Genomic DNA, 13,173 nt, shown 5'->3' on the forward strand with positions numbered 1-13,173 from the left:
CATTTAAAAGTTCTGTGATTCATTGTTCAAATTTAAAAGATAGGATATTAAATATCTGAACTTCCACTCCAATTAATTCGTAACTTATTATATGTTATAAAAGCTTAACATGCTAATGGGTTTCATGCAATTTCGTTTTTTAGAGGTGCACAATAATGTCTAATTGTAGTCAAGAATGAACAATTCATCATATATATATATATATATATATAGTTAGGTTATTTTGTTTTCACTGTCTATTGTGTGCATATATAGTTGATTCTGGACCAATCATTTTAGTTATTTTAAAAAAGTAATTAATGCATATTACATGTTGAAGATATAATGGATATTAATTACATCTTCAGCATTTAATATGTATTAATTACTTTCTTAAAATAACTAAAATGATTGGTCCAGAATCAATCATACATGCATACAATAGATAGTAAAAACATTTGAACCTAACTCTCTCTCTCTCTCTCTCTCTCTCTCTCTCTCTATATATATATATATATATATATATATATATATATATATATATATATATATATATATACCCAAACTGGTTTCGTCGAGTACCCGGCGGGTAGCGGTTCCAAAAAAATAAAAACCGGAACTAAAACCGCTTAAGGCGGTTCCACAATTTTAGGAACCGGAACTGGAACCGCCTTAGGCGGTTTCGGTTCCAAAAACGGATACCATGTTTCGATGCTCATCCCTACCTATTAATATCATATGTTAATTAACAATATCATTTTAATGTGATTTTTGAGTATACTGGATCTTTCATTAATGACAATAAATTGTATACTATTTGATAATAGTAAAACATGTTTTTGAGTATTTTGTTAGAGATTTGGCTAAAGAAAAAAAAAATCCCAATATAAAGAAAGACAGAGTAATCTAAAAGTCAATAACAAAAGCTCAAGTATCAAAGTGTCTGATGCATGTTTGAGATTTAATTATGTTATTTTCTTATATTATTTATTGTGAAAAAATGCTAGTCAAAATATTGGAAAGTATGGGAATAATATGGTGTTGGTAATAGAGATTATTGATTTTGATTGTAATAAATTATTATATCACTCTCTTTTTCTTATATGTTTGAGGTTTTCTTTCAGTTTTGTAGTTTTCCACTGTATAGTCTTGTCTTTAGAGTTTTATATATTTATTTTCATCGGAGGGATGGTGGGATCTTGAAGATCATTTTTGCAACATATTTGAATCCGTGTATGTTAATAATAAGATATAGTCTAGACGTAATTACTGATAAGTAATTACATATACCAATCAAGCACAAAATTTATCGAATGAAAATCAACTAGAATTTTTTTTTTCTTGTATCTTTAACACGAGACAACAATCATAGTAGTTTAAGTTCAAGCCATATATCGTGACAATTGCAATGGCCTTAATGTTCTAAAACCATTTATAGACTTATCAATAACAGAAAATTCATAACAAAGAAGGATCCACACTAAAATATCAACATGCAAATTCAAAATATTAAAGTTTTAAACTCATAATAAGCAAACAAACCGAAACCGATAAAAAGTTGCATACTGATACATACTCATAGACTCACTAACAACATAATTAAGTAATATGTTTGAAACCGAAAGTATTTATATTTATAAGAAAGTGACCATTACTTCCATTTTTACTTAGCCATCGATATCTGAAGGTTGTAAAGCTCGAATCTTCATCACCACCTTCTTGTAAGATGGGTCGGATCCAACCCGTGAATCAAAAACGCATTGAGCATTTCCATCTCTATACCCATATCCGATATGAACACCACACTGGCGACACATAAGCTTGGTTTTTGTATCATTACGACCCAAATAAAATGGAAAGCAAGACACCTCATCAACCTGAGTGAAGCGACTCAGATCAATGGATTGAAAGGAGATCACACCTTTCTTCATGGATTCACGGTATTTGGAGGTTGTTCCAATTATCCGATTCGCAGATGATAAGTTCAATTGGTATCCACACGAACAACTGTTAGAAAGAAGGAAACAAATAATAATTTACTTACATCCATACAACACTTCATACTTTGATGAAAAAAGAACCAAGAACTAAGCTAGACGAATATTATTGCAACCGAACATTAATAGAAACAAAATCTATCCCAAATACCAAGCATCATTCATCTTTACTCGAATAATGGTCTTTGAATTTACCTTATCCGTACAAGATTGTGTCTTTTAAATAGCAAATTAAGCAATTTACCTTCACCATCGACTTATATAGCTAAGAAATCCTTTAGTGTTTCCTTGTGTTACACTCATGGATCTACATACCTTTTATATATCATATGCTTGTAAATTATATTTTTATTCAAGACAAATCGACTTTGAACAAAATTTGCAACAAAAAAGCATCCTGAACAATTTTGTCAAAATTCAAGCAAGAAATGGTTATATACGTATATAAACAACTTGATCTAGTTTGCAAGCCATGGAGATAATCAGATGACTGTAATTTTATGGACAACCACCAAAATCATTAAATCACAGTAAATTTAAAGAGGAAGCAAGAACCCCATCCAGATTTACACGATCTAAACCTAAAAGAGACTTGTTGAACCATTATAGTATCAAACAATCAAATCGATTCGAAATCAACACAGACAGACGCAGCGATTTTCACGTATTTTCTTTCCAAAACGAAGATCGGCAACATAACCACAACAATCAAAAGAAAGAATGTATGACTGATTAAAACACGAACCAATTCACGAGATTTGAAATCGATTTGAATACCTGTATGATACATCAGCTTGAGACATCCTTGGATGGTTGAATCAACAATGCTGCTCCTCTCTCTCTTCATGTGATCGATGGGGGTTTCTTATATTGGGAGTAGGGTTTGTAATGTTCTTGCCAAGTGGAAAGAATCGGAGAGTGAAAGAGATAGGGATCAGCGCCAGCTGACGACTGCTCTTTACTTGTTCCAGATGATCTCTTGGATGGATTTCGCGAAAAAAGGCTTTGCTTTCATACATACGTAATGTAATGGTGTTGTGTGTGTATGAAAGGATTTCTTCACCTCTTCAACAGATAAGCAAATTGGCAAAGATGACCCATCAGGTTTTCAATTGTGACATAATAACATGTTAACTAGTTAAAATGAGTAACTAGGGGTTCACAATGCAATGGTATAAGAAAATTTTAAATATGGTTCGTGCAAATCTTATGTTTGATTCTTATTAAATGAATATTTAACTAATAATCAACCACTTTTGTTGAACTCTATCAAGTCTAATGTTAAATTTAATTGTGAACAAATGGAAAATTTTGTGTGTAAATGTGAGAGCAATGATGGTAACAATTGGTACCATTTTTGTAGCGTTTGGTTGTTTCATGTGCCATAACTATTGTTATTTAATTGGCGACGACGAATGTTTTTTGGCGTTTTTTTTAGATTTGACTAGAGATATATACAATGGCCAGAGAAAAAAACCGATTTTAGTGTTTTGTTTGGAAAAATTATGATTATTACCAAACTGATAGTTTCATTTTTATTTTGATCGGATTTTGTTGCCACAAGATTAAACAATAATTCGTCTTACAATGCTTCAATGTTGAAACATGTTTAAACTTTTACGACCGTAAACCCTAAAAAAAGCATGCATCCAAGAAAGAAACCCTACTCAACAAGAATAAAAAATGCAATATAGGTTTATTGATTTTGTTAAGTGTTGTTGATATTATATATGAGTAACAAGTGCACTCATGTAAATTGGATCATAAATTGGATCGAAGAATAATCTATAATGGTAAAATAAATAATGTGACATCAATCGGCGTTGATCGTTTGCCATAACTAACCTGACACGTTATACTCCAGACTGTCATAAAACAAAAATAAACCCACTTATTGTTTTTAAATGGAAATGATTCTCCGATAGGTAAGCAAAGCATAAATTGTTGTAACGATGCTCATCTTTTAAGTATGCATGCAATTTGGACTATCAATTGTGCGATATAGCGGTTCGCAGAGGTTGAGAATCTACATTTTCAAAATAGCATTTTGTAATTGCGATGTTGCTCTTATTGGCACTATTGACTGCTATTTATCGTGAATCCATCAAGGTTATATCACCGTTATACACGATTTTTCAATTTCATCCATAATGGGTTACTTCTATATTAAATATGTTATTATATGAAAACCAGGAACACGTGAGTTGCGATCAATGCGATGTTCATCCCTCATTGTCGATCTTTCTGAATCACCCGAGGTTTGCGAATGGGGAGTAAGTAACGAACAGTAAATTGACGACATGCACCTGTTACAACTTGAATTCGGACTTCACTCCTTCAAGTGACCTCCACAACATCGGCGTCTCTCCCTCAATCGACTTCAATACAATCAACTACTAGGTACATTATGTTTCCTTTAATCGTTTGATTCCTTTCAATATTTTTTATTTAGAATAACCCTTCTATATGTTAGTCACTCAATTGTAAGTTATTGCGAATTTTGTGTTAACTAAAACCGTGTTCTTCAATTAAGTTTGGTTTATAAATTTATGTGTTTACACTAGAATTTAAGATGTCATATTTAATAAACTTTTATCAAAAGTAGTCCACATACAACCGAGTTTGACTTGTACATTGTGATTGTGTGATGAGATATGACTCACTGTGAAATTGTGAATTTGTGAACTTATGAGTTATGATCTTGATTAGTTAATATGTTAGGAACATAAAGCTGTTAATTTATGAATTTATGAAGTTGTGATCTTAATTTGTGTCTATTTAAGTTTGTGTATTGTAATATGATGTAATGTGAAACATGGTTAACCAATTGTGAATTGGCAAACATGGAAGAGATTTCTTCACACGCTTCTATGAATCTAGCCAACACCACTCCTAATAATACGATATCAGATGTTGGTACAACTAGCACTAACGTAAAATAGATATTTGGTGCACCTTGTGTATGGGGAGTTCAAAAAGATCCAGTAAAAAAAGCAAGTATTTGGTGCACCTTGTGTGACAAGAGAATATGTGTAAGGATCACAAGGTTGAAAGAACACCTCACTCATACAGGAGGAAATGTAGTTGTTTACACTAAGGTGATTACGAAGATCACCAATAAAGTGCTTGAATCAATTAAAGAAAAGGAGAAAAAAAAAAGAACAACGTAAATACTTAGATCAACAAGTTGTATAGACCTTTCTGGGAATGAGGATGAGGAAGAAGATACCACACGACTTAAAGAAAGTTTGTAAGTGATAGTAATGTACGAGGTCCTCTTGATACTTTTTATAATCGGACCATGGAAACAAAAAGCAAACCTTTAGATAAAAGTAATTAGATTAAAGAAAAGTTGAGGAAGCTGGCTTGGAAAAAGTTTGTAATTTAGGCTTATGCGGTAGGATTACCTTTCAATGTCATACATAATGAGGGTTTCCAAGATACAATTGATTCCATTGGAGACTATGGGAGGGGTAATCAACTTATTACCTTTTAGATTTGATTAGTGTTAAGTTCTTAACACATTTCTATTTAGTATTTACTAATTTTGTTAATTATACAACTGTTAGTTACCTATGCTTAAAGTTATCATAATATTTGGGGTGACATCGTTGAAGGACGTGTTAGAAGATACCAACAAGTTTGTGGATTCGTTTCGACCACAATGGAAGAAATTTGGATGTAGCATTATGTTCGATTTTTGGACAAATGAGAAAGGAAGGTTTTTATAAAACATAACTTTGGATCCTATTTTGTTAAGAGATGTTGAGGAGAATGATGACTAGAAAATACCAGCGGAGGTTGAGCTTCAAGACTTTATGGATGGTGGTGATGGCCTTCTTTCGTAAGATGTGCAAGAAGCAACGAGAGGGAATGTAGACGCTCGGCCAAATACTAGGAGCAAATGAGAGCGTTATAGACACGAGGATGATGATATTAAAGATGTGGGGGGTGATCTTGATGAAGAAGTGAATGCATTGGATGATGTTGACTCGTCGTGTAATGCGATTAAACTTTATTTGATACTTTGACACTTTCTACTTTCCATATTATTATATTAGAATATTTGATATAGTTTATGTTATGTTTTTATGAATTCTTATGATATTAGTTATATATAGTATTAATACTTAAATATATAAACTCTATATACATATATAATATAAACTATACATTATATTAAAAAACCGTTATACCACCTCTATACCACTGCGATAACTGCGATTTCAAATAACGGTATGTGACCGTTATTTAAATTTTGACCGGGATAATCGCACAACATGCAATACAGATTTCGGTGACATGTTCTAAAATAAAACACATGCATAAAGCCTAACAAGAGATATAAATATACAATACCATAAGTGGCTGTTTGTTAGCCTCTTAATTGACAAATTAAGAGGCATGCTCTTAAAAGTTCAGATTCAGACCGTTTGGTGGAGTCTTATTTTTTGCCTCTTAATACGATAATAACCTCTTATTTTTGCAGACTTCACTATGCATCTGAAAAGAAAAAGGAAGGCGCGTGTTTGTATTTTTTCCTATCATACCCTCGTCACACCCTTCTCTCTTTTCTTGCAGCCATCAAAGAAGAACCGCCTCCATCCTCTCCCCTGTACTTCGTCGGACTTCGGCATCCGCCGTCGCACAGCACCACCATCACATGTCATGGTCGCATGCCACCTTCTCACTCCAATCCCTCTCCAATTTGCAACCACACCCGAGCCTAGGGTTTGTGTTGCCGGCAAGTGGATGCTATCACTAATATTCATTCTTTTGTCGCTAACCCCAGTATTGGCTTCGACCCATTTAGTTAATTGAGTTTGTGGTGTTGTTTACTTTGCGGTCAAAGAAGATCGAGAAAGAACAGAAAGGGGGGAGAAATCATTTATTTGCAATTGAATTGTTTTTGGTGGTGGCGTTTTATCTATAAGGTGAGTTCTGGAAAACCTAACTTTTCAATCTAGCTTCTGAAACCTATGTGTTCACTTTGGATTTATACAGTACCCAATACTTGTGACGTGTGTTCAATTAAAAATTCTTGCTGATGAGTTACTTTATATATGTAATTTGGGGTTTTAAATTTATGTAGTTGATGTTGGAGATTGATGAAGTTTTAGTTATATGAGATTTCTTATAATATGTTTGGTAGTGTAATGAATGAGTACATTGAACTTTCTATGCTAGTATTTCTAGTTCTTAAAATCAGACCTGGAGATGCTGTGAAATATGATGTGTAATTGATGCAAGTTCTTGAGTTCCTGAAATTTGTATATGTTTTTGCTTGAAATTTGTTTGTGTTTTTGCTTGAAATCTGATATTGAAATCCGAATATGTATGTGTTTTTGCTTGAAATCTGATGTTGAGATCTAAATTTGTATGTGTTTTTGCTTGAAATCTTTTTTGTTAATTGATACATGTTATTGAGTTTCTTGTATAGAATGATATGGAACATTTATACTCAAATGTTTTGTTGTTTCTTTTATTCCAGATTTCCTTTTGTATGTCACAGGTGCACACATAATGATTTTGGCAAGAGTTTTTCATAGATCAAAAGACATTTTTCGTTGACAAAGGATCCAAGCTTCAAAACAACATTAGCAACCACAGTTTTGGGAAAAACGGTTCAACAAAATCAGTCACAAAAGTTGTTGAATCAATGGCTACTATCCATTGGTTTCATGGATTTAAGAATATATTATTATGATTCGGATTTTGTAGGATTTTATTTGGATTATAGTATTATTCAGTGGATTTGAAAATATTTATGTTTGATTTGGATTTTGTATGGTGTTTATATTTTTTTATAATTATTCAAGGAGTTGGTTGAGTTATTTTTATAAATCAGAAATATTGAATTCAGCAAAAGATAATACATAAGGGTAAAATGATCATTTTTATCATTCAACTCATCAATTAAGAGGTTCCAACCAAACAACAAATAAAAAATTAAAACTTAAAAATTCAGACCCTCTTAAAAATTTAGATCTTGTCAAACAGCCCTAACTGAAAATAATATGCTTCATCGATGTAGTAATTCTTTATCCATTAAATATTTAACATTTTAAGGATATGCATGTTGCCAACTTATTATAGTTATACAATAGACTAACTGAAAAATTACTTACTAAAAATGACATTTGGTAAAAATAAATGATGAACTCGTTGAAATATATAAAATGACATAAAAGAATATGTAGAAGATTAAGTTTATGTTTATTACTAAATGAAATCTCCCTATCTAATAAACAAAACCTAAATCCACGTGTCCATTGAAAAGAGCTGATTTTTTACAAAGTTAAATACCTATTACACCCCTCTTTGATTCAGCTACGTATCAAAACATATACTACACTCTGTTTTCTTTAGAATTACTCGGTTATAACAGGTCTGGGCATTAACTCCAAAATTCATTACATTCCCGTTTCATAGCATCTTATTATGGTATCCGATCTTTTATATAAGGTATGCTATCAATGCTATCAATTGCATTCAATGGAAATCGTATTATAGTCAATTTATATTTCAAACCTTTATATCAATCGTTTCTTTGGTAAATTTTGTCTCCTTCGTCCTTCATCAATCATGCTCGAAAATCATCCACTCAATCACAGACGAAAATCGTCCACTCAATCGCAGAAAATAGGTGTTCGGTAAGTTTCTTAAAAGCTTACTTTCAGATTGTTTGTTTATTAGTTGAATCTTCTTGTGTGTTTTTTTTAATTTTTGTGTTGTTTTTTACACAACAGTTTATGCTTCTCAATTCTCAATGTGTATGTGTGTGATAATCATAATCGAAAATTGTTTCTGCTTCTTAAAAACCTACTTTCAGATTGCTAATCAAACAATAATGATGGCTAGGGCATTTTCGTCCTTCATCAATCGTTGTTAATTTTGATTTTTCATGCTTATCCATTCTATCCACTGGATCAAATGTTGGAGGGCATTTTCGTCTTTTGTTTTCTCTTTGTAGTGTATATACATGTACGCCCAAGAAGATGATATTAACAACCTATCTACCCCTTAAAAAACCTTTTTACCCTTTATTTATATCTGTCAATCTTATCCACTTTTGGATCCTATTATTATATACTCTTAATTTGATATTTTTATAACTTAATTAAGTTGACCAATCTTACATCTTCGGGTAACATTGTTTTCAAATTAAAAAAAAACACATCAAAGAGCATCCAAAAAAACAAAAACACAAAAGAACCACAAAAAATAAACGTCCCAGCACAAAAAAAAAAAAAAAAAAAAACCCAAAAACAGGAACCAAACAATATCAAACAATAGGAAAATTGTACTTAATTTTCAATTTGGCGTTGCTTTTATTTAGAAACCATAAAAAAATTTGTACTTCTCAGCATGCATTCATTTTCTGTGTTTGCTAACTTTAAAGGCCAAATTTGTCCTGCTGTTGCTACTTATTTTTTTATTGGTAAAATACCATTTTTACCCTTTATTTATATTTGATCAATATGAAATATACTCAAATATCGATTTCCGGCATTCTTTAACTATGAAGTAGATCAAATTGGACTAATATACCCCTACCCCTGCATGCATTCTTTAACAAATGTTACAATCAATAGCAACATACTTTCATTTTCTCTTTTTGTTAATTCTAAAGGACAAATCTGTCCTGCCTGTTCATCCTGCCTTTTTTTTGTTAATTGTAATGGCCAAATTTGTTTTTATATGTTTACTACTCTAGGGACATAATTGTAATTATGTTTGTGTTTACATTTTCTATGTGTAATTTTCTTCCATTCTTTATCCTTAATATTGTATGTCTTTCTGTTGTAATTACAATGGCAGCTACCCAGCAGAAATAAAAAAACCCAAAAACAGGAACCAAACAATATCAAACAATAGGAAAATTGTACTTTTCAATTTGGCGTTGCTTTTATTTAGAAACCATAAAAAAATTTGTACTTCTCAGCATGCTTTCATTTTCTGTGATTGCTAAGTTTAAAGGCCAAATCTGTCTGCTGTTGCTACTTATTTTTTTATTGGTAAAATACCCTTTTTACCCTTTATTTATATTTGATCAATATGAAATATACTCCAATATCGATTTTATGCCTTCTTTAACTATGAAGTAGATCAAATTGGACTAATATACTCCTACCCCTGCATGCATTCTTTAACAAACGTTATAATCAATAGCAACATACTTTCATTTTCTCTTTTTGTTAATTCTAAAGGACAAATCTCTCCTGCCCGTTCATCCTGCCTTTTTTTTTTAATTGTAATGGCCAAATCTGTTTTTATATGTTTACTACTCTAGGGACATAATTGTAATTATGTTTGTGTTTACATTTTCTATGTGTAATTTTCTTCCATTATTTATCCTTAATATTATATGTCTTTCTGTTGTAGTGACAATGGCAGCTAGAAATATCACTTTGATCAGCTACTTAGATAATATGAGGGATGATTACACACTAAAAGTGTGTATCATCCGGTTGTGGGGATCATTTTCCGAATATGACTCCACTGTTGTGAAATCAATTGAAATGGTATTAATGGATGAAATGGTAAAATATCCTATTACAATAACATTATTCAAAATCTTTTTTTTTTTGTATTTGCTCATTCCAATAATATTATTCAAATTCATTCATGGTCGAATAATTGATTCAACTTTTACCAAATTAAATAAAATAATATACAATTGGTCAGCAATATATATAATATTCTTACAATATATTAATAGGGTACAAAAATCAGAGCCAGTGTCTACCGAAAAGATTTCCAAAGGTTTGACTCCAAGCTAAAAGAAGATGACGCTATTTACATCCGATCCCCCATTATAGCTCCAAACAAATACACTTTTAAAATAAGTGATGTAACCTCCAAGTTAAACTTGCATGGACAAACAACTGTTCATGAGTGTCTTGGTTTTCAATCCAAAACAAAATATGAGTTTTGTTTTGTATCGTTTGAAACCATTATCTTTGCGACAACTACATCTAATATCTCAATTGGTACTTTTTCTCCCTATTTTATTGCATTTTATATTTAATTTTTTAATTTTACATAAATTTAACATATTGTATTATCATTTTGTAGATGTTATAGGTGAAGTTGTTTCGTTAGGCAAGCTGGATTCCCGTGATGTTAGCATATCGAAACATAGGCTAACTTTACAAATCAGAAACTTAGAGTAATTATAACTTTTATTATATTATATATTAAATTATTATTATTATTATTATTATTATTATTATAAACATTTAACCTTTACTGTTTCTACAGAGGTTTGCAGGTTAACGTCACATTGTTTGCAGATTTCGCATACCAAATGATTTCTTATCTTGAAGCTCATAAACAAGTTGGTCGTGTGGTTATTATTTTGCAGTTTGCAAGAATTAATGTCTATAACGGTACAATTCTTATAAAAGGCAACCTTCGTTATTTTATGCTTTTTTATTACTCATTATTTTGACTAATTTATTTTCTTTCAACAAGAATTCCTTCTGTTAACAATTATTTTGATCACACACGTATGTTCATAAATGCTGATCTTCCCGAAATTGTGGCCTTCACAGATAGGTAACAAACTATTTTAATTATTCATTTTTATTTTGTTTCCTTTTAATAATTTTACTAATTTCATAATTATTTTCCTAAATAAAAAAACAGCTTGGTTGGATTACGAGGAATTCAAAACCATTCTTCTTCTTTGACTTTTGATAGCTCTAAATCATACAATGAATATGAAGACTTTTTGAATAATCACAAAGTTAAAAATGTCGTTGATTTGCTAGAACCACAAGATGTATGTGAATAATTTGGTTTATTTAATGTGGTTTTGTTTTATATTATTCATTTATTGTAGTTGCATTGTTTTTTTTATGAATCTTCTTGTATTTTATATTTTTTTAGGTCGGGAAATTTATCATTGTTGGTACAATTTACGGTATACGACAAGATATTGATTGGTATTATGATGCGTGTTCAAACTGTGGAAAGAAAGTTGATCGAAGAAATGTTTTTAGCGGTCCAGATAGTGGTGAAGCAAGTGTGGTTGTTGAATGCTCTACTGAAAAGTGTAAAAAAAAGGAAATTTCTTTAGCTCCAAGGTTTTTTACATTTACCAACACCTTAACCGGACAAATTAAATACATTATTAATCATTAATAATGTATAGTTAAACTTAAACATATTTAATTTAAATTTATGTGGGATATTTTTGAAGGTATAAAATACATATTCGTGTCCAAGATGATTTTGGCACAATCACACTAACTCTGTTTGATGGAGATGCTTATAGACTTGTCAAACAACGTGCAAGTGATCTCATAGAGAAAATCAAACAGGTATAACTTAAGTATAATATTTGTTGTCCAACAAATCAATGATCGTTTGTTAGCACTGTTTCCCGGAGACGAAGTTGAATATTTAAGTTCGGATAGTCTTTGCCAATCAGATTTTGTTCATTATCATTTTGATCCCAATTTATACTCCCTATATATTTTAAATGGTTTTAAAATATCAGGTTTGCCAAATCATAGGTTAATTTTAAAAGTCGGTGTTCCAGTTATGTTACTTAGAAACATTGATCAAAAGAATGGATTATGTAACGGCACCAGACTACAAGTGAAATCTTTGGGCAAACGTGTTATTGAGGCAATTATCATATCCGTAACTAATATTGGAAAACAAACCTTTATTCCAAGATTGTCTTTAACTCCATCTGAAAAAAAAAATTCCTTCAAATTTCAAAGAAGACAATTTCCTATGGCTATATGTTTTGCAATGACAATTAATAAAAGTCAAGGGCAGTCGCTATCAAATGTTGGTCTGTATCTCAAAGATCCTGTTTTTTCATATGGACAGTTGTATGTTGCCTTATCGAGAGTTCAAAGTAGAGAATGATTGAAATTGTTAATTTTAGATAAGGATGGTAGACTTACAAACAAAACTTCTAATGTTGTGTATAAGAAGTTTTTAGAAATTTATTAATGATTCATAGTGTTTAAATTAAAACAATTGTGTTTTTTTTATTTAAATTTTTTGTATATTTTTTTATATACCATTGCAATCCATAATATTGATTTTGTTTTGATATTTCATTTTCACACTTTAATCAATGTCACATGGTGTTTATTGTTTGCTCCCTCAAATCAAAAAATTACTGATTTGCCCTCGCATTTCATAAAACATTCAAATATGCAAACTTTCACTT

At 31.0% G+C, this 13,173-nt stretch overlaps 2 protein-coding genes across 12 annotated transcripts; one reads left to right on the forward strand and one right to left on the reverse strand.

The window, feature by feature from the left end:
• Window positions 1-1,646: 1,646 nt before the first annotated feature.
• On the reverse strand, window positions 1,647-2,141 carry LOC111891595 (uncharacterized protein At4g08330, chloroplastic). The gene is made up of 2 exons (XM_042902181.1): window positions 2,128-2,141; window positions 1,647-1,986 (listed from the first exon to the last, which is right to left on the reverse strand). The coding sequence occupies exons 1-2, from the start codon at window positions 2,139-2,141 to the stop codon at window positions 1,647-1,649; spliced, it is 354 nt and encodes a 117-aa protein (XP_042758115.1).
• A 6,160-nt stretch (window positions 2,142-8,301) lies between these two features.
• On the forward strand, window positions 8,302-12,968 carry LOC111891593 (uncharacterized). Of its 11 annotated transcripts, XM_052763749.1 has the most exons (10): window positions 8,302-8,629; window positions 10,362-10,519; window positions 10,699-10,969; window positions 11,055-11,148; window positions 11,241-11,368; window positions 11,454-11,537; window positions 11,628-11,763; window positions 11,871-12,067; window positions 12,184-12,304; window positions 12,484-12,968. In XM_052763749.1, exons 6-10 carry the CDS (start codon window positions 11,491-11,493, stop codon window positions 12,502-12,504), a joined length of 522 nt encoding a protein of 173 aa, XP_052619709.1. In that variant the 5' UTR covers window positions 8,302-8,629; window positions 10,362-10,519; window positions 10,699-10,969; window positions 11,055-11,148; window positions 11,241-11,368; window positions 11,454-11,490; the 3' UTR covers window positions 12,505-12,968. The 11 variants fall into 11 exon arrangements, 4 of the variants coding, with proteins under 4 accessions (XP_052619709.1, XP_042751456.1, XP_042751453.1 ...); XM_042895522.2 differs by lacking the exon at window positions 10,362-10,519; XM_052763750.1 differs by lacking the exons at window positions 8,302-8,629; window positions 10,362-10,519 and having other exon boundaries at window positions 10,526-10,969.
• Window positions 12,969-13,173: the final 205 nt, after the last annotated feature.

This window comes from Lactuca sativa, chromosome 5 (genome assembly GCF_002870075.4).
Source record: "Lactuca sativa cultivar Salinas chromosome 5, Lsat_Salinas_v11, whole genome shotgun sequence".
Lineage (NCBI taxonomy): Eukaryota > Viridiplantae > Streptophyta > Magnoliopsida > Asterales > Asteraceae > Lactuca > Lactuca sativa.

Excerpts from the sequence above, each read along its gene's own strand:
- LOC111891593 (XM_042895519.2), top strand. The coding sequence starts at position 10,286 with ATGTTTGTGTTTACATTTTCTATGTGTAATTTTCTTCCATTATTTATC. Across the intron at positions 10,520-10,698 it reads TGGTATTAATGGATGAAATG|GGTACAAAAATCAGAGCCAG; the intron begins GTAAAATATCCT and ends ATATATTAATAG. Across the intron at positions 11,149-11,240 it reads TTACAAATCAGAAACTTAGA|AGGTTTGCAGGTTAACGTCA; the intron begins GTAATTATAACT and ends CTGTTTCTACAG.